Raw genomic sequence first — 26,379 nt, forward strand, 5'->3', positions numbered from 1 at the left:
ACTTCAAGTTAGGGAAGGCTTTTTAAAATTTCCTAAACACTTATAAATCATAAAGGAAAAGATGAGTTAATTCTGACCACACAGAGACAGGATCAACGAAGTTAAAAGGTAAGCCAGACTAAAGATATTTGCAGTGACAAAGGTTTAACTTTCTGAACATATAAAGAACTCGTATTAAAAGGACCAAAGAGGGGACTTCCCTGGTGGTGCAGTCGTTAAGAATGTGCCTGCCAATGCAGGGGACATGGGTTCGAGCCCTGGCCGGGGAAGATCCCACATGTCACAGAGCAGCTAAGCCCGTGCACCACAACTACTGAGGCTGCACTCTACAGCCCGTGCGCCACAACTACTGAGCCCACGTGCCACAACTACTGCAGCTTGCTTGCCTAGAGCCTGTGCCCCTCAACAAAGAGAAGCCACCACAATGAGAAGCCCACACACTGCCACAAAGAGTAGCCCCTGCTCGCCATAACTAGAGAAAGCCCACACCCAGCAACGAAGACCCAACGCAGCCAATAAATAATTCTATTAAAAGAAATAATAATAATTTAAAAATAAAAGGACCAAAGATCCAATAAAAAAAAAATAAATGGGGCAAAGCCTTAAACTGGTAACTCACAGAAGAGGAAATCTTATTGGATACTAAAGAAAGGGAGAAATGCTCATTGTCACTATATGCTCAGTATTAAACAAATTAATTTAATTAGATAGGATCATGCATATCCAACCGACCAAATATATGAATGTCTGACAATGACAAGTATTTGTGAGGGAGTAGGGAAACAGGAACTATCAGACTGCTGATAGGGAGCAAACTGGTACAACTATTGTGGTGACTGACTAACAATATTTAGTAGAGTTGAAGATGCATGTTCTACTTCTAGGTATGTACCCTAGAGATACTGTCAAATGTGTACACAAAGAAACATAAACAAGAGTATTTTCTGCAGTACTGTTTATAATACTAAAAAGTCAAGACCATCCTCAATGGTCAATAAGAGAATGCACTAATTGTGGGATTAATCATACAAACGGGATACTATATACTCCTACAGGTATTAACCAGCTCAGCACATGTACTAGCTCTACATGTATCAACGTGTTAAATGTGAACATACAATACTGAGCAACGGAAGCAAATTTCAAAAGGATATGCATATCATGAAACCAATTATGCTTAGTATAAAATACAGAGAATAATATGCATTGCAAATCATGAATGGTAAGGATATGCACCAAAAAAGGACAGTAGTTCTTCTTGGAAATGACAGGAGGAAAACTTTCAATGGCTAGGCAGCTTTTTCTTTATTTAAAAACGAAAGGAAAAAGGTTAACAGTGGTTAATTTGGATAGTGGCTATATGTCAACATTCTTGGTTGCAAACAAGATCTGCTCTACTAGTTTAAGCAAAAACCAAATGGCTCACAAGGCTCAGAGATCCGGTTACAAGACTCAAAGAAATGCCCATTATTACAGCACAGAGCAGCTGCAGGGAGAAAACCACTGAGCACAGCCCCACACCTTGTACCACGACACGGGACCCTCCACCGCTGCTGCCTTAAAAGCCACATGTCACTGTTCCCCTCGACAAACTGGACCCCATGTGCCACGGTCTTCACAGCATCACTTTCAAATTTCACACAGGTGTGTCTAACTAGTGAGCCTAGGATGCCTGTCTGGGCCCTGACTGCAAGGAAGGTTTGGAAATCAAGTTTCACTCTCCACTTGGTAAGATACATAAGGGGGGAAGTCACAAAACAGTGGATGTTCAAGCAGGGCTAGGTGCCCAAAAAGCAGGAAAAATGTCCATCCAAATAAGGGTTTGTTAAATTATTTTTTGTAAGCTCAAAATATTTCACAATTTTTAAAAATAAAACAAAATTCAAAGTATAAATCCACAAACAACAAAGGGGATGGGAGAGGAAAGCAGCAGCAGAGAAGAAATTTCACCCAGTTGCTAAAGGATGGACAGTGAAGTGACAATGCAACAGTAGAGGATGTCACCGCCTAGAATACATGCGGGAGTCCAGCAGAAGAGAGCCGACCTGCCCAGTTGGCCTGGAGAAGCTCAAAGATGCAGGAAGACAGAAGGCAGAAGAGGGGCTAAAGAGAATGGGATCAACTAAAGGTCTATATACAAACCAGTTGATCTCTACCCCATACCCCCTACCTCCCAATACAGAAGGGCCTGAATCCAGATATTTGCCCACAGGTAAGATACTGGAGGGATCTCATCAAATAAAACAGTCTGGGGAGAACGAGAATAGTTATTATAGAAACCAGTCACCAAGACTGACAATCTCTTCATTCTAGCGTTAGAAAATCCCCATCATAACAGCCAGCTTCACCTACTCATCTTTAGAGAAGCCAAACCTCGCCCATACCACAGAGCTACCACTCAACCTCCCTACAGCCACATCAGCAACTAACAGCCAACAATCGCTAGATTTGAAAAAAAAAAAAAAAAAAAAAAAGCCTGAAATATGAAAGACTGAGATAAGCAAAAAATCCAACTCTAGAGGAAAGAGATCATTCAGGGACTAGGAAATAGATGAATGAAGAAATCAATGAATATAACTCTATTAGCATCTTCAGAAAGATTCACAAATACATACTATAATTGTTAAACGTGAACAAGAGAGCGGTACATAAGAACACGTCAGTGAAAGCACTTGGGTCCAAGTTCCAGCTTTGCTACTTGCCAGTTCTATGCTCCCCAGTTTCCTCATTTACAAAATGGAAACACACCTTCTCAACAGGTTGTTGTGAGGATTAAATAAGAGACTCCACGTGAAAAGCTCAGCACAATGGCCTGTATATAGGAAATACTCAGTTACTCAGTAAAGAGTCAGTTAATCCATCCACAAACACTTGCCACTTGGCACAATGATGTTTACTGCATCACTGTTTACAACAGTGAAAAATGGCAACCAGGATGGTCCTATTTATGTCTGTAAAAGATGGCATTTGTATTTGTGCATATGTTTATACATGTACAAAAAAGGACTGAAAGGAGAAAACATGCCAAAATGTTACATTTGGGGAGAGGAGGAGACAGGGTTGTTTCAGTGTAAAATTTTTATTGTGAACATAAGTTGTGCTATCCTTTAGAGAAAGGAAAAAGTAAACATCAGTATGCAACGTAGGGAAAAAAAGACAAAAAGCACGCACAAACATTACATAGAAAACTTTTATTTTAATTTACTATACATATCTAACTTTGAGGAAGTTACTAGGCAGATGTACTTTCCTCTGTAGGCTGAGTTTGATCTTCAGTTACCTGTAAAAACATAAATAGCTTTACTTTTCTAATAAACACTTTTAGTTTTACCCTTCCTACCATTTAAAATCACTGCACAGCCTTTCTCTTATAATGACCCTGTCTTTGTCTTTCTCCTTCAATAGTAATTATTATAGAAAGTTAAGTAGAAAGAGAAGAAAACTTACATGACCAAGTTCCCAATACAAATTACCAAGTACAACAATTCCATTAAAAATACAACCTGAGGCATATATCTAGGCTTCTCAAGATGGTCATTTTATTTTTCATCTATAAAATGAAATCATTAGTATAAGGAAAATAGCAGCAGTGCTGCAACAAGGTATTTTAAATCAATCTATTTTGTTGAAAAAAAATCAATAATTCTACTTTGAATATAGTATAATACAGGTTTAGTAGAAATAGATATCTGTATGTTAATATTTCTATTATATGTCACTCAGACATAGCAAACAAACAGAGCTAAACTGTATCACTCATCACCCCCAAAACCTGCTCTACTTCTTGCATTATCTATTTCAGTGAAGGGCTCTAGCCAGGTGCCCAAGCCTGGCATGACAGAATCCACAGTTCTCTTACCTGCATATTTAATCAACAGTCCTATTAATTCCACCTAAGTAACTCTCATAGCCATTTTCACTGCCCTGCCAGAACTTCAGGATCTCATCATCTACGATGGCTTAAGTCACAGTTATCTTCCATGCTGCCCCCAGAATGAACTTTTACACAGGAATAGTTTACCAATAGGTCACTTCTTTATTCAAATTCTCCAGTTACCTGTCACTACCTTACTCAACTTCTCCAGCTGCCTCCAATCACCTTCAGGAGGGGAATGCAAATTCCACAACATGGAAGACAAGCCCCTCATGTTCTATTTCCAACAAACTGATCTGGACTCATCACCCACCCTACACGTGACTGTACATCCAGATTCATCTTACATTCACCACGCACTCCATTCCTCCACGCCTCTTAGGCGAGTAGCTTCCTCTGAGATAAACCCATCCCCAAGTAAATTATCTACCTGGCCCACTTTTATTCACCCATTAAAACCAGCTTAAGAAACACCAATTCCTGGGAAGCTTCCTTAACCAACCCCTCCCAGCTTGGCTTGGGTCCTTCTCTTCTTTATGCCAGAGCCCCACATGTACACCTGAATTGTCTGCTTCTAAGTCTAGTTATCCTGTTCAAGTAACTTCCTTGAGGACAGCAAGAAGATTTTGTTCATTACTGTACCCACTGTTGCTGGCACACGACAAACATTCAATAAGTCTGTGTAGTTAAATCAATGAACCATGTTTAACCTACTCCCTTTAGACAAGCAAACGAACAGTGAAAGAAGGAAACTGAACCAAAATAAATGTTGCAAAAACAGCTACTCACTGATTTCTACTAGATATCCTAGGTTACTGTCTTTACTATTTTTCTGCTTTTCTTACAGACTCATTTCTTTCTCTAGTTTCTTAATCTAAAATGGACATTGTGACCAACCAAAGAGACAAAGTTATTCTCCCTATTCAAAAACACTTCCTTCTCATGAGAAAAAGAAAATTTACATCACCTTTACACAAAAACACTATAGCTAAGTGCCTAAATAGTGAATTCTATCTGTAAAGTCATTAATAAAGACTAGGTTTACACATCATCATGCAAAATAATCAATAAAAATTTATTGGGTAATCCCTCATATGCCAAGTGCTGTGTTCAAACTTTGGCATTACACATAGTATACAACAAACCCTGAATGGGTTAACACAATGTAAATGTATTAGCAAAAATAATCAGAAAACAATATGAGGAGGTATACAATCAAGCAGAAATTGCAGGGATAGATATTTGTTCAGAGATTACTCTGAGAATGTTACATGGAGAAGGTAAGATTTGGACAAGGTCTTGCAGAATGAGTAGGATGTAAATAGACAGGAGGAGGATGGGAAACAGAGTCTAGACATAACTGTCATAAAGAAACAAACTTGAGCATAAGTTTGAGTTAACAATATGCAATACGTATTTGAAAGTTGCTAAGAGAGAAAATTTTAAACATTCGCACCATTAATAAAAGCTAACTCTCTGAGATAATGGATGTGTTAACTAACCTTACTGTGTTAATCATTTTGCAATATATAGATATAACGAGTCATTACACAGTATACCTTATAATTACACAATGTTGTATGGCAACTGTATTTCAATAAAGCTGGAAAAAAATGAAGTGACAGAAGGTAAACTAAAACAAAAAACAAAGAAACAAGAAAGTAAGTTTGATGTGGATTTGTAAGCTTGACTAGAGTGGAAACTTAGGGTAGCTAGGAAGGGTTCATGAGGCCAGATTACACAGGATAGTTAAGAGATAATGTAAGTAAAAAGTTAACACTTAGTCTCTGAAAGAGTGAACAGGGATAATCGTGGTCAAGAAATATAATCATTCCTATTTGTGAAATCTAGATGCTAGTGACACAGAATAAACAACAGTAACACAAGTATTCAAATTTGGTTCTTCAGGACATTTGCATATTTAACATGTCAACTGTCGAGGCAGCTTTAAGTCATATGTGGCAAATCTTTAAATGTTCATTAAGTTTACCAAAAAATTATCAAGACCTAATTAACACCATTACAACCATTAAGAAATACAACTACTATCCAGTAATATTCTTATTTTTCTTCAAGTTCTGTAATATCATTCCTAAGATACTAACAAATAAAAATGAAAAGAATTGCCAAATAACAACTTTTCTCTTGCCAAAATACTACAGGGTCAACAACCACAATACCACTTTAGCTATTTAGACAACTAATTACTTTTTTTCTTTCTTTCTCTTTTTTCTTTATTATTTTGTTGTTGTGGTAGTAGTGGTTGCTTAATTTCAAAGAAAATTTCTTCATAGAAATGTACTCACATGTTGTCAAAGACACCATTTTCCGAGACCTTTCCAATAGTTTATTCCATATCGTAAAATGTGCCTTGAGAAGAAAATATTTACTATGAATTATATAAAGCACAAAAGTTACAATAAAAGAGGCTGAGTCTTTACATAGGTTTTAAACAAAACAAATACATAAAAAGTTAGGCAGTACTAATGAGGCTAAGTGGTTCCAAAAGTGAGTTCAAGTAGGGAAAAAGGGTACATACTATACAGAACAGCTGCTTTGTTTAGCATTTAAGAAAAAAAGACTTAAGGACTGAATATGCCATTCTTCCTCTTTGTCCTTCTTAATCATTACCACCGTAGAACACATTCCTTCTAATGGGAAGCAAAAATCTGTCCCACTTTTCCACCCGTTCTTTTCTTAAATAGCCAATTCCAACATGTTAGTGGTCATTCTTCAAATCACAAGCAATCACAAGGAAAGGCTCATTAAGAACCAACTGATGCAAGAGGGAGGGGATATGGGGATAGATGTATACGTATAGCTGATTCACTTTGTTATACAGCAGAAACTAATACAACATTGTAAAGCAATTATACTCCAATAAAGATGTTAAAAAAAAAAAAAACAACTGTGACATCTCACACTGAAAGAGCAGACCTAGAGGATTTAGTAAATTACCCTAAAGAACAAGTAAAAACTAATGAAGACAACAGTAAAGTTATAGAACCAATTTCCTTAATTCTTAACAATCTTATGTAGCAGAGGATTATCAGAATCCATAAAGGAAAACTGCAAAGTGCAAACGACCACATCAATGTTACTAACTCAATTGAAGGTGATATTGAGGGATATGGGTGGGTCAGGGACTATTTCAAACTGGATGAGCTGGTAAAATCTGTAATAAAAGGTAAAATTACTAAATATGTACATGCAAACCTTCTGGAGGAAGAGCATCATGGTATGTTAACAGGAAAACCACACCTGGCTCAGGCAGAATGAACAGCGGGTGGGAGACTTTAAGGTGTGAGTGGAATATAACGGGTGATGGAGAAAGCGGTATGAGATGAAGTCAGAGAGAGAGAGAGAGAGGCAGGAGCCAGACAACGTAGGGCTTTGTGAGACAGAGTGAAGGGTTGGCACTTGTTCATGAGAAGCCACTGGAACGTCTGGGGCAGAGGAACTGCATCATCTGATTTGTATATTAAAAGCTTCATTTTGCCTACTCAGCAGAGAACGTGCTGTAGGGGGCAAGAATGAAAGCAAAGAAGTGGAGTGAAAAGAAAGAGTGATAGGGATGAGGGAAGCAGTAGTAGATGAGTTGCTATGCCGTGGATGCATTAGGAATACGTTTTAGGATTAAGAGTTGAAAGGACTTGCTGATGGATGGGATGGGGCATGGCTATGAGGGAAACAGAGAATCAAGGATTACCTCAAACAGCCGGCTAGACGACAGTATCATTTACTGAAATGGAGAAAGCTAGAAAAGGAAAGTGTGTGGAAAAAACATGTAAAGGACACGTATGGTAAAAACTAAAAAATGCTGATGAAAGGGATGAAAGAAGATTTTAATAAACGAAAAGATATACTGTGTTCATAGATTGGAAGGCTCAATGCAGTAAAGACATCAATTCTCCCCAAACTGATATACAGGTTTAATAAAATTCCTATCAAAATCCCAGCAACGGAGAACCATTGAAGATGGCAGGAAAGTAAGATGCAGAGATCACCTTCCTCCCCACAAATACATCAGAAATACACCTACATGTGGAACAACTCCTACAGAACACCTACTGAACTCTGGTAGAAGACCTCAGACTTCCCAAAAGGCAAGAAACTACCCACGTACCTGGGTAGGGCAAGAGAAAAAAGAAAACCCCAGCAAGATTTATTGATGGAAAAAAGATTACCCTAAAGTTAAATGGAAAGGCAATGGATCTAGAACAGCTAAAACAATTTTTATAACAAATAATAACATGGGAGGAATTATTCTACCTCATTTTAAGACCTATTAAAGCTATAGTAATCAAGATTGTGTGATATCGGGAAGAGAGACACATAAATCAATGGAACACAACTGAGAACCCAGAAACAGACCCACACATATACAACCACTGATTTTTGTCAACAGTACAAAAGCAACTCAACAGAGGAAGGATAGCCTTTTCAACAAATGGTACTGGAGCAATTTGACAAGTATAGGGAAAAAGAAAACAATGAACCTCACCCTAAATCTCACACTTTATACAAAATTTAACTCAAAATAAACTACAAACTTAAATATAAAACTATTAAACTTTCAGGAAAAACAATAGGGGAGAATCTTTGGGATATAGGGCGGGGCCTTTAATTCTTAGAATTGACACCAAAAGCATGATCCATAAAGGGAAAAACTGATAACCAGACTTCATCAAAATTAAAAACTGCTATCTGTAAAAACCTGTTAAGAGAATGAAAAGACAAGCTACAGACAGAAAGAAAATATTTGCCAACTACATATCTAGCAAAGAACTAGCATCTAGAATATCAAAAAAACAAAACACAAAAAACTCTCAAAACAACAGTAAAAAAGCAAACAATCCAATTAGAATGTGGGCAAGGGCTTCCCTGGTGGCGCAGTGGTTGAGAATCCGCCTGCCAATGCGGGGGACACGGGTTCATGCCCCGGTCCGGCGAGATCCCACATGCCGCGGAGTGGCTGGGCCCGTGAGCCATGGCCACTGAGCCTGTGCATCCGGAGCCTGTGCTCCGCAATGGGAGAGGCCACAACAGTGAGAGGCCCACGTACCACAAAAAAAAAAAAAAAAAAAAAGGAAGAATGTGGGCAAAAGAGAAAAACAGACATTTCATCAAAAAAAGGTATACAGATGGCAAGTAAGCCCATGAAAAGATGTTCAACATAACTGGCCAGTAGGGAAATGCAAATTAAAATTAAATAAGAAACCACTACAAACCCATCAAAATAGTTAAAATAAAAATTACTGACAACACCAAGTGCTGGCAAGGATTAGAAAAACTGATTATCCACACACTGCTGGAGGGAATAGAAACTGGAACTTAGCTTGGTATTTTCTTTAAAAACTAAACATGCCCCTGCCATATGACCCAGCAATTGCACTCCTGGGCATTTATCCCAAAGAAATGAAAACATTTATTCACAAAAACCTATACACTAACATTTACAGCAGCTTTATTCATAATAGCTTTATTCAAAGTAGCCAGAAGCAACCCAAATATCTTTTAACAAGTGAGTAGCTAAACAAACTGTGGTATATCCACACCAAGGAATACCACTCAGCAATTAAAAGGAACAATTGTTTTTCTGGTTTTTTTGTTTTGTTTTGTTTTTAATTTATTTATTTTTATTTTTGGCTGCCCTGGGTCTTTGTTGCTGCACGTGGGCTTTCTCTAGTTGTGGTGAGCAGGGGCCACTCTTCGTTGCAGTGCGCGTGCTACTCATTGGATGGCTTCTCTTGTTGCAGAGCACAGGCTCTAGGTGCGCGGGCTTCAGTAGCTGTGGCACTCGGGCTCCGCAGTTGTGGCTCGCGGGATCTAGAGCGCAGGCTCAGTAGTTGTGGCGCACAGGATTAGTTGCTCTGCAGCATGTGGGATCTTCCCAGACCAGGGATCGAACCCGTGTCCCTTGCACTGGCAGGTGGATTCTTAACCACTGTGCCACCAGGGAAGCCCAGAAGGAACAAACTATTGATAAACTGATACATGCAACAATTTAGATGAATCTCCAGAGAATTACGCTGAGTGAAAAAACCCAGTCCCAAAAGATCACAATAGTGAATGATCCCATTCATATGACATTCTTGAAATGACAAAATTATAGAAATGGAGAACAAGTGAGAAGTTACCAGAAGCAAGGAGGTAGACGCAGGGCAGAGGGGAGTGGGTGTGAGTGGCTGTGGCTATCAAAGGCCAACATGAGGGATCCTTGTGAAGGAATTGCTCTGTATCTTCACTGTATCAATGTCCATACTCTGGCTGTGATAGTGTGCTATAGTTTTGCAAGATGTTACCATCAGAAAAACTAGGTAGCGGTACTTGGGATCTCTCTGTATTTCTTAGGACTGCATATAAATCTACAATTATCTCAAAATCAGAGCTTTAATTAAAAAAAAAAAGGATTAGCAAGGGGTGGGAGTAATATGGAAAATGATATGGAATAGATCCTCAAAATAGATTAGGGAGAAGAACATGCCAAATGTTAAGGCCAAAAGGCACTCCTGAAGGTCCTATCAGTATGTGCTCCATTACTCCTCACTGCACCCTCCCCTATACTAATTTGAAGTATTAAAAATACTATCTCAGACTTCCCTGGTGGTGCAGTAGTTAAGAATCCGCCTGCCAATGCAGGGGACACGGGTTCGAGACCTGGTCCAGGAAGGTCCCACATGTCGCGAAGCAATTAAGCCCATACGCTACAGCTACTGCGCCTGTGCTCTAGAGCCCGCGAGCCACAACTACTGAGCCCGCATGCCACAACTACTGAAGTCCATGCACCTAGAGCCCATGCTCCACAGTGAGAGAGGCCACCGTAATGAGAAGCCCACACACTGCAACAAAGAGTAGCCCCCGCTCGCCACAACTAGAGAAAGCCCATGCGCAGCAACAAGACCCAATGTAGCCAAGAATAAATAAATAAATTAATTAATTTATTTATTTATTTATTTAAAAAAGAAAACTATCTCAATTTGATTAATTTTTTCAACTAATACTTCTTTTGTAAATTATCTGTTTACATCCTGGGTAAAATTATTTTTAATCATAAACCCAAGTTGACAAAATATTAGTGTTATACAACTTAATGAAAATTAAAACGTATGTCCTTCAAATTGGTATAAAATCAAGACCAGAATCACACCCACACCCATACTGAATGATCTGAAACTTTAAGCTTTACTTACTCTTAAGTGCACAGGTAAAGAGAGACCCTGGAATCTTCGTACAAGGCTCGACTGGGTGGCTTGAAGATTATGAACTGCTGACACTTCATACTGGAAACAAATACTTGTTCTTGGAATAAGAGGGCCCTCACTCACATCAATGAAGTCACCAAATCTGATTTGATTTAAAAAATAAACAAACAAAACCTCAAAATCAAATCACTTACAATAGTTTAAAAAAATCTATTCATTCTTTTTGCCACTACGTCCCTAATCAAGAACAATCCATGTGGATCAATTCCATCTCTAGTAGCCCCTGACACAACAATCTCAAGTGATGAGACTAAAATTTTAGAAATTAAAATCAATGAATCTTTTTCTTACTTAGCATTGATATAATTTAAAAGATTTTTAAAATAATTTTTTAATTAATTAATTGGCTGCTTTGGGTCTTTGTTGCTGCACGCGGGCTTTCTCTAGTTGAGGCGAGCAGGGCTACTTTTCGTTGCAGTGAGCGGTCTTCTCACTGCGGTGGCTTCTCTTGTTGCGGAGCATGGGCTCTAGGCGCACAGGCTTCAGTAGTTGTGGCTCGTGGGCTCTAGAGCACAGGCTCAGAAGTTGTGGCACACGGGCTTAGTTGCTCCGCAGCATGTGGGATCTTCCCGGACCAGGGCTGGAACCTGTGTCCCCTGCATTGGCAGGCAGATTCTTAACCACTGCACCACCAGGGAGGTCCCTTATAGATTTTTAAGATCACTGAACACATCATGCTATCAAGTGGATCCAATGTCTAAAACTGATATCCTATCACCTTATAACAACTAACTGCAACAAAATTTAGAATTTAGCATGTAAGACAGCTTCCTAGAGGAAAACATTTAAATCCGAGTCAGGAAAACATGAAGTTGAGAAAACAGATACAGGCCATGAAGCCATTTCTGCATAATGCATTCTTACCTTTCTCATCCCAGCATCAGAAAGCACATTGTGATATAACTTCCTTATATGTAACATAAGTAGTAACTAATTAGTCAGTATTCATGTTTCTATAAACATATGAATCACGTTCAATGCATAACAATGAGTATTTTGCCCAATTTCAAAATTAACTCTAAAAATTACATTTTATTACAATGTTTTCCAACTCTTTCAGAAATAAAAATAACAAACAATAAAATGAGGAACAGAAACCACAACTGTTCCTAAAGATGACTTAAAGCTTCCAATTACCACCACAGCAAAAAATTGAACAAAGCAGTAAAAAGTAAGGTAATAAGACCAATAAATTAAGGTACAAATCTTTTCCAGTCATACACCAGTCAGGTAACAATAAAACTAAACCTTCCTATCAATTAGCATAGCAGTCAACTTTTATATTTTTACTTACCTGTGTAGCTTGACTATTCTCTCAGGGTTCTGAGATGCCTTCTCTTCTATGAAATCTAATTTGTACCTAAAAAGCAGGAAAGAAACAAATGTTTTAATTCTAAATGTACAGAAAGGTGTTTAAAGCCACTTCCCTTTCTCTTCCTCTTCAGCCATAACTTTTGCAAGAGGGGTTTACACTTGGAACCTCCCCTTCCTCACCTCCCATTCACACCTCACCACCTTCAATCTGGCCACAGCTTCACACTTCTCAAAGTGTTCTTTTCCACCGGCTTCTGTGGCATTCCCTACTGCTTGTTATTTTCACTCTCTGGTCACCCTTCTTTTGCCCTGCCCTTCAAGGGTTCTGTCCATAACCTCCTTTCACTCTAAGCATCCTCTCTGGGCTAGCTCCTTGATTTGCACAGTTTTAATTACCACTTATGTGTTTATATCTTCTACACCTCTGCTTCTAATCCACATACCTCTTCTGAGCCCCAGACTGTATATCCAAAACACTCCAGACATCCACCAGGGTGTCTACAAGCATCTTACACTCCCAAGTTCTCAAACTGAACAAAAACTTACCCTCTCTTTTCTCACCAGACTTATTCTTATCCCTGAATTCCCTAGTTCAGTAAATGACACCACCAACTACCCACATCTCCAAGTGAAAAACTTCAGAGATTTCCTTGATTCCTGTTTCTCCCACCACATTCCCTCCATCCAATGCATTACCAAGTCACATCAATTCTACTGCCTAAATGTCTCTCAAATCCACTAGGGTCTGTCAGTATAATGAATAGTACAGATGGAACTGCACAGACCAGGTTCAAATCATGACCTTACCACTTACTATTAAGAGCCTTGCCTATTTACCCCAGAATGCTAAACAAACATTACACATGTGTGGCAAGGTTGGGAAGCGTCGGTTTGTGCAAAAACATCCACTTACTGCCACACTCCTTCTTCCAGAGCCCCGATGATTACTGAGGGAGCCAATTCACTTGAATACTTGTTCCCCTTGACCCACTTCTAAGAGAAACTCCTGTCCCCTGGGAGGCAAAGCCACTGAAAGTTCCCCCTACAGGAGAAAGGCCCCATCACTGATCCACCTTCAACCTCCAAAACTCTCTGTCTCCTCAAACTTGCCCCTAAATGATCTCCCACCTCCCTTTACACATTCACCTAAAGTTACCAAAATCCTACAGGCCTCTCCTAGACTTTGACAGTTGAGTGGGAGGAAAGGGAAATCTCAATGTAACATGAAATGAAAGTCTAGAGTACGTTGCCCAGTATGGTAGCTATGGAACACTTAAATGTAATTAGTCCTAATTGAAATGTGCCTTAAGTGTAAAATACACATCAGATTCTGAAGACTTAGTATGAAAAAGAGAATTATATTAAGTTTTTAATATCAATCACATGTTGAAATGTTTCAGATACATTGTTTAAATAAAACTGTTTTATTAAAATTAACTTCACCTTTATTTTGAATTTTTTTTTAATGTAGCTAACTAGGAAATTTAGTTATATAGATGACTCACATTATATTTCTATTGGACAACACAGCCCTAGAATTTTGGTGGGGGAGGTGACTTGATAAATTCTGATAATTTAAGGAATTTTCTTATAGAATTAATGGTAATTTTGTTGTAAAGAATTATTTGTACTCCAGTTCAGTATATTCCTACTGCTTTCTAAGTACACTGGTTCCAAAATATGCTAAATATTATAAACTAGCCCCATGAGAATCTGTGCCTCATTTTATAAATAGCTAAAGAAATTCCAAACCATTACCTTTAACAATTTGCAGGTGCACATTTTGGCTTTAGAATCTAGTATCTATATGATTTTTTGCAATGCAGATATTCCTTTCTAATTAATTCTAATTTTAATTAGTTTAACATTAAAATTTAGTTTATGTTCTCACAATTAGTAGAAGATAAATTGGAAGTTTTCTGAGTGAAAAAGGGAATTGGGAAGGCAGGCAGGATTTAACATGTTGGTGAAGAAAATCTATCAAATGGTTAATTCCCATACAGAAGACTAAGATCTGTGTGAACGTTTTACTTCAGCTGTTAGCTGCCTCCAAACAGCTGGTATTTTCTGTCTTACCCTTTTCATCTGAAGAGTGGAAAAATGGGAAGGAAAGGTTGCCAAATGCAACAGTTTAGATAAATTTAAGTTTAAATTCAAAATAATGCAGTTTCTTAATGTAGGCTACCACTTCACAATGGAAGGAAAAAAGGGAAACATATTGCTATGGTGATATAAAGAAAAGGACTAGGGCTTCCCTGGTGGCACAGTGGTTGAGAGTCTGCCTGCCGATGCAGGGGACACGGGTTCGTGCCCCGGTCCGGGAAGATCCCACATGCCGCGGAGTGGCTTAGGCCTGTGAGCCATGGCTGCTGAGCCTGCGCGTCCGGAGCCTGTGCTCCGCAACGGGAGAGACCACAACAGTGAAAGGGCCGCGTACCACAGAAAAAAAAAAAAAAGGACTAGCTAAAGAAAAAGAGAAGTAAGACAAAGTAAGAAAATTGTCAAAGGTGTGGCAGGGGCACTTCTTCTCAGTGAAATAATGAGATGAACAAAAGCAAATAGGCTGGTGCAGAAAAGAGATCCCAGAGCTAAAAAGTAAAAAGTGTACTATATAAATACATCAAATATGAAAGTTATTAAGAGCTGAATTTTCTTCATTACATACAACTTTGGGAGGTTTAATTTTGTTTAAAAGGAAGCCAACACTTACTTATTGTGTTGAAATATTTCTAACGCCACTTTTGCTTCAACTTCCAGAGTTTCAAATGGAAGATCTTTATAAATTAAAGCACGAGCATCTTTTGTGAAGGAACATAGATTCTCCTTAAAAATGAAAGCATTAACCTTTTGTAACAATTTACTTAAAAACATTTCCCTATAAGGCAGATAAAACTGTATGCTTAATATTATAAGTCCAACTACAACAAAAAGCAAAAAGCAAATTTGCTAGGAAAGAAAGCATTGATTTGCAACAATTAAATGTACCATTAGCAATTTCTCCCAATTCTACAAACTATAAAACTTGTAATTAAATAGCTGCCTGTATTAGAAATTATTATTATGGATAATCCTACAAAGAATTTTAATAAACATTTCATTCAAATTATACAGCCCTATAAATGTCTATTATAATGATGGTGCAACAAGTAGAAATACTAATAAGTAAATGGTAAGATACAAAAATTTGTTTACACTATGAGTAAAACTAAGCTTTTCAAATAAATGCATGAGGAAAAAATTATTATTTATGTGATTCAGAAACTTTCACTAGGAAATGTAATGTCATCATTGGCCATGTCCAAAGTATAGCATAAATCCAATATTAGAAATTTCTGTTTAATGAAAATGTCAATTTTACACAATTAAAATGATTAATAATACACATTAACAATATTTATGAGTTTAATAAAAACTATAGTTGAGTTTTCACACTATAAATCATAACTAATACAGAAAAGATCAAGCACTATTACGCAAATAATTTTTATAATAAAATTCTTTCCATAAACTTCCTAACAGACTCTTTTGAACGAAATGACTCTTCTCCATTCTTAAATGGATAATTTTCTGTATAACCAATGCACATTCATGGTTTAATATAGCTGTTACTTGACTGTAACTTTCCCCCACTTTCTAAATCCCATGGTGCCTGCAATTAACTAGTACATTTCTTTTTTAAAGTTTTATCTTTAAAAAAAGGAGGGCTTCCCTGGTGGCGCAGTGGTTGAGAGTGGCAGGCGACACGGGTTCATGCTCTGGTCCGGGAAGATCCCACATGCTGCGGAGCGGCTGGGCCCATGAGCCATGGCCGCTGAACCTGCGCGCCCGGAGCCTGTGCTCCGCAATGGGAGAGGCCAGCGTACCGCCAAAAAAAAAAAAAATTTTTTTAAATAAATAAATAAAAATTAAAAAAGGAAAAAGAGGCAGCAAGTTTCATACATAATGAGACTTAAATTTTCATCTCCTTAGTTTTTACTTAACTCCCCCAATGAAGTAAGAATCTTGACAGACTTGAAAAAAAAAAGAAATTCTATTGCCGCAAGTCCACAGATCATGAAGAAACCATTCCAACCTGTCCCCTCACACCCCCATCTCTCCCAATACCTCTCTTCCCCCTCTCCCTTTATCTCTCTTTTTTCCTTCCTGTTTCCCTCCTCTCTCTCTTGGTATTAAGCAGTAACGGCAGGATTACACAAGAAATAACTGTCAAAGCCAGCATTTAAACCTGGATCTTCCCTGACTCCAAACTGTTTTTTTTCAGGTGTCATTTGTGATTTCCTTTTTTTTTCCCCACATCTTTATTGGAGTCTAAATGCTTTACAATGTTGTGTTAGTTTCTGCTATACAACAAAGTGAATCAGTTATACATATACATATAGCGCCATATCTCCTCCCTCTTGTGTCTCCCTCCCACCCTCCCTATCCCACCCTTCTAGGTCATCACAAAGCACAGAGCTGATCTCCCTGTGCTATGCGGCTGCTTCCCACTAGCTATCTAGCTTACATTTGGTAGTGTATATACGTCAGTGCTACTCTCTCACTTTGTTCAACCTTCCCCTCCCTGCCCCCAACCTTCCCCCCCCACCGTGCCCTCAAGTCTGTTCTCTATATCTGCGTCTTTATTCCTGCCCTGCCACTAGCTTCATCAGTACGGCTTTCTAAAATTCCATATATATGCATTAGCATATGGTATTTGTTTTTCACTTTCTTACTTACTTCACTCTGTATGACAGATTCCAGGTCCATCCACCTCACTACAAATAACTCAATTTCGTTTCTTTTTATGGCTGAGTAATATTCCATTGTCTATATGTGCCACATCTTCTTTATCCATTCATCTGTTAATGGACATTTAGGTTGTTTCTGTGTCCTGGCTATTGTAAACAGTACTGCAATGAACATTGTGGTACATGACTCTTTTTGAATTATGGTTTTCTCAGGGTATATGCCCAGTAGTGGGATTGATGGGTCATATGGTAGTTCTATTTTTAGTTTTTTAAGGAACCTCCATACTGTTCTCCATAGTGGCTGTATCAATTTACATTCCCACCAACAGTGCAAGAGGGCTCCCTTTTCTCCCCACCCTCTCCAGCATTTATTGTTTGCAGATTTTTTGATGATGGCCATTTGGACTGGTGTGAGGTGATACCTCATTGTGGTTTTGATTTGCATTTCTCTAATGACTGGTGATGTTGAGCACCTTTCCATGCATTTGCTGGCTGACTCCAAAATTTTTGCTTTTAGAAACTACAATATTTCACTAAATCCAAGATGCAACACTAAGAAAAAACATTACCAGTTATAATCATAAGATGCTATCTACTGTAAGTCACATTTGCTCCAGAGAATTACACTGAGTGAAATAAGTCAATCCCAAAAGATTACATACTGAATGATTTCATTTACATAACATTCTTGAAATGACAGAACTATACAAATAGAGAGCAGATTAGTGGTTGCCACTTAAGGCGGGGGGGGATGGAGACTAAAGAGAAACGTGGGTAATTTTGGCAGTGATGGAAATGTTCTTGGCTGTATCAGTGTCTGTATCCTGGTTGTGATACAGTACTATGGTTTTGCAAGATAATACCACTGGGGAAACTGAGTAAAAGGAACATGGAATCTCTATGTATTATTCCTTACAACTCCAAGTGTATCTATAATTTTCTTCAACTAAAAAAAGTTTAATTAAAAAAAGTTATAGGGCTTCCCTGGTGGCGCAGTGGTTGAGAATCCGCCTGCCGATGCAGGGGACACGGGTTCGTGCCCCGGTCCGGGAAGATCCCACATGCCGCGGAGCGGCTGGGCCCGTGAGCCATGGCCGCTGAGCCTGCGCGTCCGGAGCCTGTGCTCCGCAACGGGAGAGGCCACAACAGTGAGAGGCCCGCGTACCGCAAAAAAAAAAAAAAAAAAAAAAAAAAAAAAAGTTATAGAAACAAACAAAAGACATTTGTTTTCAGAGATATTAAAACGTGAACAAAATGTACATAGTGGAATTGATAAAATGGTATGCTACACTGCCTCCCCTCTTCTGATCTCCAGACTTCCAATCTGTAGGACATACAGTTTTGCTTAATTAAGAATTAGGCATTTGTCTGTTCTCCCCGATGATAACTGAGCCCCTAGGCTTGACTTCTGTAAGCCGTCAGCATCCTCTACCTATACAGCACCTGACCTAGATTCACTCTGCTCGCCAGGCTCCTGCTGCTACCCCAGTCCCAGACCAACAAGGAGCACCCTCCTTATGAAGGCAGACCATTCCAGAAGACGCTAGTTTGCTGCTATTTAGTTTGCTGCTATTTGGGTTACCTTTGTCAAAGCCTGATATTTTAATTCACCCCTCCCCCACTCACAATGTAACCCTTGTTGACAGGAAGATCTCAGGATGCAATAGGCTTAAAATGGCTTAGGGCAGTGCTTTTCAAATTGTGCCCTGAAGATCCAAGGAGGTAAGGCTCCAGGCCCCTCACCCCTACATCAACCAAGATAGTTAAGCTTCTATATTTTATTCTGGGTACCACGCTGTTGTGAATACCCTCAGTCATATACATCTGTCTTAAATACACTAAAAAGCAACAATAAAGACTGACTGATTCTTTTAAATATCCTCGACATGCAGCACCATTCAACAATACTAACACAGGAATCGTTCTGACAAAGAAAGGCACAGACTCTAAAATTAACACTCCAAAGAGTAGACTTACTTTCGTTGGCATCCACTCATCAAGTCTCTTATCCAAAACTACATCATAGCAGAAGGCTCCAGTGATGACTGTAAATCCAACCAAAATAAAAAGCAAAGTCAAATCTGTTAGGGTAGAAAGTTACTAATTTGCAACAAATGAATATTTAGACCACAAAATGCAGGGTCAACAATCTCTCCCAACACTACAAATTATAAAATTGTCACCATTATTCCAGCTGCTTGTCAGAGCTGTACCAACTTTCCCCCCACCATAAAACTCACCTTTTTGTTAACCCAACATCACCAGTATTTTTTAACCATTCACATTTTCGTCAGGAATATGACCACCACAGAGATCTCAAATATTAGTTACTAGATATAAAAATTCCTGGGGCTTCCCTGGTGGCGCAGTGGTTGAGAGTCCACCTGCCGATGCAGGAGACGCGAGTTCGTGCTCCCATCTGGGAGGATCCCACATGCCGCAGAGCGGCTGGGCCCGTGAGCCATGGCTACTGAGCCTGCGCGTCTGGAGCCTGTGCTCCGCAACGGGAGAGGCCACAACAGTGAGAGGCCCGCCTACCGCCAAAAAAAAAAAAAAAAAAAAAAAAAGAAAGAAAAATTCCTAAAGAGTAAGACATTTAATAAGTAGTTGAATAACTAAATGGACATGAAATGTTTAATTTCTTTTTTAATATCTTCTAAATTTCTTCATTTTTTTGTTGTTTTGTTTTGCTTAGAATCATTTATTGCCAAATCAAATATTTTTTGGTATATAAACTGCCACCTTTTTAAAAAAAAATACAATTGTGATCCTACTACACATCCTGTTGCAAAATCCTAGTTTTAGGAAAATTACAAAGAATGTGAACTCTTCCACCTCCCCAAAATGGTATTCCTCTCCAGGGTCAGGGTCGTTTCTGGTGAAATGGTACCACCTAAACACAGTTTTCTACAGAAGTCTATTTATACTCATATCTCCTCCTCCTCACATTCTGTTTGGAAATAAGTGCTTAAAATGGTAAGAAATAAATACTGACACAATATAATTACATGAAATTCACATTCAAAAGAAACATTCTCCTCTAATTCTATTATGTTAATAATTGACCTCCAATAATTAAATAAAATGGGTTCTTTTACCATTATAAATAGAAGGTATATATGACAGTAATAGGATGGATTTTGTTACCCATAATAAATGGAATGTACGTATGATGGTAATTTATATTAGACTAAATTAGAAGTGAACTCTATACAACAACAAAAATAGGTACCAAAATATTCAAAGATTACAGAAAGTGTGTGTGTGTGTGTGTGTCTCTCTCTCTCTCTCTCTCTCTCTATATATATATATATATAGACACACACACACACACACATATATATTTATTTATTTATTTATTTATTTATGTGTGTACGTCACCTGGAACTTCTGGAGCTCTGACCAAACTGACCACATATTCATCTTTGAATGCCCTCTCTATCACACAGCCCATCATCATGGCACAAGAACGCCAATAAGCCTAGAAAAATAAAATACACACAAATATAATAAACACAAGATTTACTAACATTTCTTTAATATTAAAATTTAGGTTGACTTTTGACTTAGGAACCATTTCTCAAATATCTGTCCATCCTCTGCATTTAGCAATGGTTACCATCAGACCATGACCTGACCACCACCAAGCAAAACCCACAAAAGAATGAAGCACCAACTTCATGTGGTTAGCAATGTTTGTATAAGATATCAGACACTATAATATTTATCAACCAATAAACAGTTTTACTATCGGTAGTAATTTTATTTTTAACCCAGGATAAAGTTAACTTGTTAACCAACTTGTGCTGAAGTAAAATAAATATATTAAAATGTACCTGTTTATAACATACATATATATGGAGGGATAACCCAATGTTATTTTTTTCCCTAACATCTTTATTGGTGTATAATTGCTTTACAATGGAAGCCAACTTTTAAGAATTATTTATGGGCTTCCCTGGTGGCACAGTGGTTAAGAATCCGCCTGCCAATGCAGGGGACACGGGTTCAAGCACTGCTCCGGGAAGATCCCACAGGCCGTGGAGCAACTAAGCCCGTGCACCACAACTACTGAGCCTGCGCTCCAGAGCCCACGAGCCACAACTACCGAGCCCGCGTGCCACAACTACTGAAGCCTGTGCGCCTAGAGCCCGTGCTCCGCAATAAGAGAAGCCACCTCAGTAAGAAGCCCACGCACCGCAATGAAGAGTAGCCCCCACTTGCTGCAGCTAGAGAAAGCCCGCACACGGCAACAAAGACCCAATGCAGCCAAAAATAAATAAATAAAAATTTAAAAAATAATAAAATTTTTAAGAAAAAGAATTATTTATGACTCCTATCCTATACCTAACATCACACATCACTTAGGTTACTCATATTTATAACAAAGCAACCTCACTATTAACTGGGCTTTCATCTCACTAGCATTTTGATCCACAGACATGCCCAATATGGGTGTCCATGCAACGACCTTCCCAGAGTCATAAACAGAAGCGTAAGTCCTACACCATCTTAAGCTCTGTACTGGCACTCCTATAACTAGGCACTTGAATTTCCTGAGCTCCTCTCCATATCTGGGGACAGCACGAGTGAGCTCACTTGGCTGCACGTGGCAGAGACTGCTCCAGAGTGTGTCCTACACAACCACACAGACACACCAAAAACAAATGCAAACCCAGGCCTTGAAGACCAGCGGCAAGACGCACTTCCTCATCTATCTGACTTGATTGTTTTTGAAGTCTGGTGAACTCCAAGGTCAATGCCTAGGTTCAAATCCAGGCTCAGCCACTTAGCAAACTGGTAACCTTGATCAGGCTACTACACCTCTCTTTGCCTCAGTTTATTTATCTGTAAAAAGGAGATAATAGCACCTTTTATGGGATTTTTTTTAATGAGGATTAAATTAGTTAATACCTGTGAATCACTAAAACAGTGCCTGATATACAATAAATGTTCAATGTTAGCTACTACTATTATCATGTCTACCATTTCCTTCTTTAAGTATTTCATTTCAACAAATATTTATTAAATACCTACTGTATGTAAGTCAAGGACAAGATCTAATAAGGGACATGATCCCTGTCTTTACAGAGCCAAGAATCCAGTACATTCAACAGTTCATATTACAAGGGAATATCAAACTACTGTATCTAGAGACACGAGCCACGTGTTGTGAGGCCCAGAAGAAAAGAGGGATTCATTCTGACAAGAAGAAACTGAGAAGGTTCCACAGAGCATATGGCATTTTAATTGACCTATAACAGATAAACAGGATTTTAATAGGGAGGAAAGAAAATACTCAAAGAGCATCAACAAAAGCAAGGAGGATAACACAACAGAAACCATCAGTGACCAAGCCCTCCAGTGTGGCTGGAGCAAAGAGGAAGTGGAAAGATGCCATGGAAGGTGAAGCTCAAAAGGCAAGCGAGGGCTTCCCTGGTGGCGCAGTGGTTGAGAGTCCGCCTGCCGATGCAGGGGACACGGGTTCGTGCCCCGGTCCGGGAGGATCCCACATGCCGCGGAGCGGCTGAGCCCGTGAGCCATGGCCGCTGAGCCTGCGCGTCCGGAGCCTGTGCTCCGCAACGGGAGAGGCCACACAGTGAGAGGCCCGCGTACCACAAAAAAAAAAAAAAAAAAAAAAAAAAAGGCAGGCGAGAGTGAGAAAAGTGTCCATGCAGAGCTGGGAAAGTTATATGAATGGTTATCAGGTAGGCAAGTTCTTTAGGGATAAGTGACATCATCCTTAGTCACATCATTTAATAAAACTCTTGCAGGACTATTAAGGAAGACTTTCAGATTAAAAAAGGGGGGTGGGTGGGAGAGTTTAAAAGTTATTGAAATAATCCAGAAAAGATGGTGAAAGACAAGAATGAAATTACTGCAATATACAGGGTGATTAATAAAAGTAAGCTGAACAAAGATATGAATGTCGTTTCGTTTTCTCAAACCAAAATACAGAGACATTAATGCCACGGAGGATGTTTGAACTATGAACATGCCTAATCTACCAAGGAAAACCCTGATTATCTAGTACAGTACAACATTTGACCTTGGCCAGATTTGTACATTTCAAACTCCATAGGAAACAGATTTTAATTTTTAAAAAGACTAGGAAAAAAATGGGGGGGGAGGGGTACAAAAGAACATAGAGGCAGAAATACCTTATTGACTTCTCCTGGATCATCATCTTTGAAAGTAAGAAATTTAATTTCACATGACTTGGTCAAAGGCTTATACATGTCCCAAGGCTGTCCGTCCACAAGAGCCAGAATGGACCTCCTGCAGTACCACTCACTTAAATCTAGGAATTTAAAACAGATTGAAGATCTAACTCTAACAAAACCCAAGTGAAAAATTACATGTTTAAGTGCTACGTTAAGAAATAAAACAACAGAAAGGCAAGATTTTGCAAGCTTTTTGGGGGAGAAAAAAAAAAAGATTGGTAGCCAATAAAAAAATAATTCCCAACACATCCAATGTACTGCTAATTATTAATGAAATTACCCAAACAAAAATCATTAAGGCCAAGTCTAACTTGAAATTAATCTGTGAATTACTGAGTAATAAAATAGTTTTCCAAGAGCTACACTTAAATATTCAGAGAGCAGCATCATAGAGATATTTGGCTATAGGCACACACAACTTAAAAGGGAAAATATATAAATATACATCCCAGTAAGTCTGTTCTAGATGGGTTTGGGGTCTTGTTCCCAAACCATCTTTACTTCCCTAACACAGACTCTTCAAGTTAAGTACCATAGTTACCAGTTTTTATTCAATAATTATCAGTATGAATTCACACATAAACCAATCAGCTCTGGTCTGTTATATGACTCCAGAATGCAACTCCAACTCTGATTAGATGTTTTTTGAGTACCCAGCTATTCACAGAAGTGGTCAAACCACAGTTCTAAATGAGTTCCATAAGGAGGGGATCATGCCTATTTTTGCCCACTCGCCAGTATAGCTAGAGACTAGCATCAGGCTTGAAATACACTAGGTACTCAATAAAATTTATTGAATGATTGACGGTATGAGTGACAAGCAAGTCTGAGGGCAGCAGTCATGCTAAGAGTGGTTCAGAGGCTTCATCTCTACATGTGATGTGTGTAAAACTCCTTAAGGGCCTGAGCTTTGTCTTAGCCTCCTCTGTATTCCTAATGCATATCCTACAGCAGAGGTTCAATAAATGCTTGCCAAACAGTAAGCAATTATAAGTACTAATTCAAGTGCCAAAGTAGAGGAAGATTGAGAGTACACACTGAGCAGGTCAGCTTAAGCTTTTAATTAAAGTTAATTACTTAAACGGAATCATTACTGAGTTTTCCAAAAATCTGAACAATGCAGCCAGTCATATATGAGCGAGCATGTAAGTGTACATATCTACTTTTTGTTCTTTCGTAATTTAAACGTTACCAGTTCTATCAAAGCTACTACAAAAGCACTTTGATCGAAAATAACATAGAGGCCTTGTTCCCTTCATTTCCACACCAAATCACACACAGGGCCTTGTTTTCTCCCTTAAGATATGAACACAACAAATATTTTTACCCCAATCACATTCACCCCATGCACTCACACATTTACTACATGTACATGTAAAGGTAAACAAAGACACAGCACACAGAGAGGCAAGTGGTGAGCAGATAGGCTATAAAGAGCAGTAAAGGAAAAGAAGGCCAAAAAAAGCTGATCATCTGAGGCCAGGGCAGTCCCTCCACCGCAAAATCCTTTAATGGGACTCACATGGTGACTGCTCCCATTACACCACAGTGTGTCTAAAAGGGGCAAGCACGCTAGTAGCAATGCTTTCGGGTCTGCCTCCTGCAGGAAACAATGACAGCCCTCTAAACTCAGCCAGATTCCAGCAAGTCCCAGGACAACCTATGCGTTACAGCACCAACCTTTCAAGACCCACAGTGCCCTCAACTGCTAAGCCCGCAGGGAACACGCAGTAAGATGCTAGATAAAGGAGAACTTCCGGGAAGTTCAGGGAGCAATTACAGCATCTTGTCTCCTCTGCACCGGTCCTTCTCCTGATTTATGCAAAATCTTCAAAATGGTATCCTGCTTCGTTACTTACGCATGGCACAACTGTAAGGGGTTGAAATGTCTTTATTCATGACAAAGACAGTGCCAGGGTCAGCTTTCCCAACGTGCTTAACTTCAATCTTCTCAGTCCGGGGAGTTAATGATAGCTGCCTGTTTTTCTCTTTGTTAAAGAGATCATTCTGCATTTCTGTCAGTTCGGTCGGTGACAGCTGAGAAGCAGGTGATGTTGCTATAAATCCTGTGCAGAAGTTACAATAAATGTGAATACTGACCCAAAACAATATATTGCCCCACCCTGTTCCCCTCCCGTATCACCATCCTCCAAAAAGGAAAAAATAGGAGGCAAGGGAATTTTAAACGCTGTTCACCAAAATGAGTTCAGAAGTAAACTTAAACCCCTTTCTAATATTAATAATTAAAACACCCAGGGAAAAGAACTGCACCCTGCCCTGATCCGCGCCTTTACTTCAAATTTGCTCTTTCACCATCAGATTCGCCACTTCCCACCAGTTCCCTCGGTCGTATTCCAATCTGTGCTTTACAATAAGGGGCAAAAAGTAACCAGGAAGTGGAGTCAAAACCAGACCAGTCATTGGCAAGTTGAGCAAAACTATCGCTCTGAAAAGGTCTTGGGGACAAGAAAGCTCCACGAGACTGTAGGTCCCATGCCAAAACTCTCCATATGTAGAGCGAGAAATGCTAAACTTATTTTCCAAACCCCAAATCAGAGGATTTGACAAGGCATGTACGAGTCCAATGGAAAAATAAGACACGTTTGCACCGGGACGTGGTCTCCCTCCCAGGGGCGCCCCAAGCTCCTCCCGCGGCCCCGCCCCTACCCTCCCCGGCCCTGTCGCGTCCAGAGATAAGCACCCCAAGGCCGGGAGGGGGCGGCCAACACAGCAGGGCCTCAAAAGACCCTCCTCGGCCCCCAACCCCGCGGGACCCCCCCAAGACCCGCCTCGGGCCCAATCTGGGCAGACACCATCCTCTAAGCCTCCCTCCCTGACCCTGTGGCCGCTAAAACTCACTCCAGCCAGCCCCGCCGCCGGGGGCGGCCCGCCAGAGCCGCATGCCCCAGACTCCCACGGCCATTGCCTCCTCCGCGGCCCCAGGAACCGCCGCGCGCAGGTCCTTCTCCGTCTTC

The 26,379-nt window shown here is 39.5% G+C and overlaps 1 protein-coding gene across 2 annotated transcripts; it reads right to left on the reverse strand.

Annotated features, from left to right (window-relative positions):
* Nucleotides 1-3,176: 3,176 nt before the first annotated feature.
* On the reverse strand, nucleotides 3,177-26,379 carry MRPL39 (mitochondrial ribosomal protein L39). Of its 2 annotated transcripts, XM_067034953.1 has the most exons (10): nucleotides 26,264-26,377; nucleotides 25,264-25,470; nucleotides 23,342-23,481; nucleotides 20,562-20,661; nucleotides 19,158-19,225; nucleotides 15,164-15,276; nucleotides 12,434-12,499; nucleotides 11,068-11,221; nucleotides 6,181-6,244; nucleotides 3,177-3,280 (listed from the first exon to the last, which is right to left on the reverse strand). In XM_067034953.1, exons 1-10 carry the CDS (start codon nucleotides 26,325-26,327, stop codon nucleotides 3,273-3,275), a joined length of 984 nt encoding a protein of 327 aa, XP_066891054.1. In that variant the 5' UTR covers nucleotides 26,328-26,377; the 3' UTR covers nucleotides 3,177-3,272. The 2 variants fall into 2 exon arrangements, with proteins under 2 accessions (XP_066891054.1, XP_058921298.1); XM_059065315.2 differs by lacking the exon at nucleotides 3,177-3,280 and having other exon boundaries at nucleotides 6,044-6,244; nucleotides 26,264-26,379.

This window comes from Kogia breviceps, chromosome 5 (assembly GCF_026419965.1).
Source record: "Kogia breviceps isolate mKogBre1 chromosome 5, mKogBre1 haplotype 1, whole genome shotgun sequence".
Lineage (NCBI taxonomy): Eukaryota > Metazoa > Chordata > Mammalia > Artiodactyla > Physeteridae > Kogia > Kogia breviceps.

What these genes read in the sequence shown, in the direction of transcription:
- MRPL39 (XM_059065315.2), bottom strand. Translation starts at nt 26,327, where the DNA reads ATGGCCGTGGGAGTCTGGGGCATGCGGCTCTGGCGGGCCGCCCCCGGC. An exon ending in CGGCGGCGGGGCTGGCTGGA is followed by an intron (nt 25,471 to 26,263) that starts GTGAGTTTTAGC and finishes ACTTCTGCACAG; the next exon opens with GATTTATAGCAACATCACCT. An exon ending in CTTTACCTGTGCACTTAAGA is followed by an intron (nt 6,245 to 11,067) that starts GTAAGTAAAGCT and finishes TTTCTTCTCAAG; the next exon opens with GCACATTTTACGATATGGAA.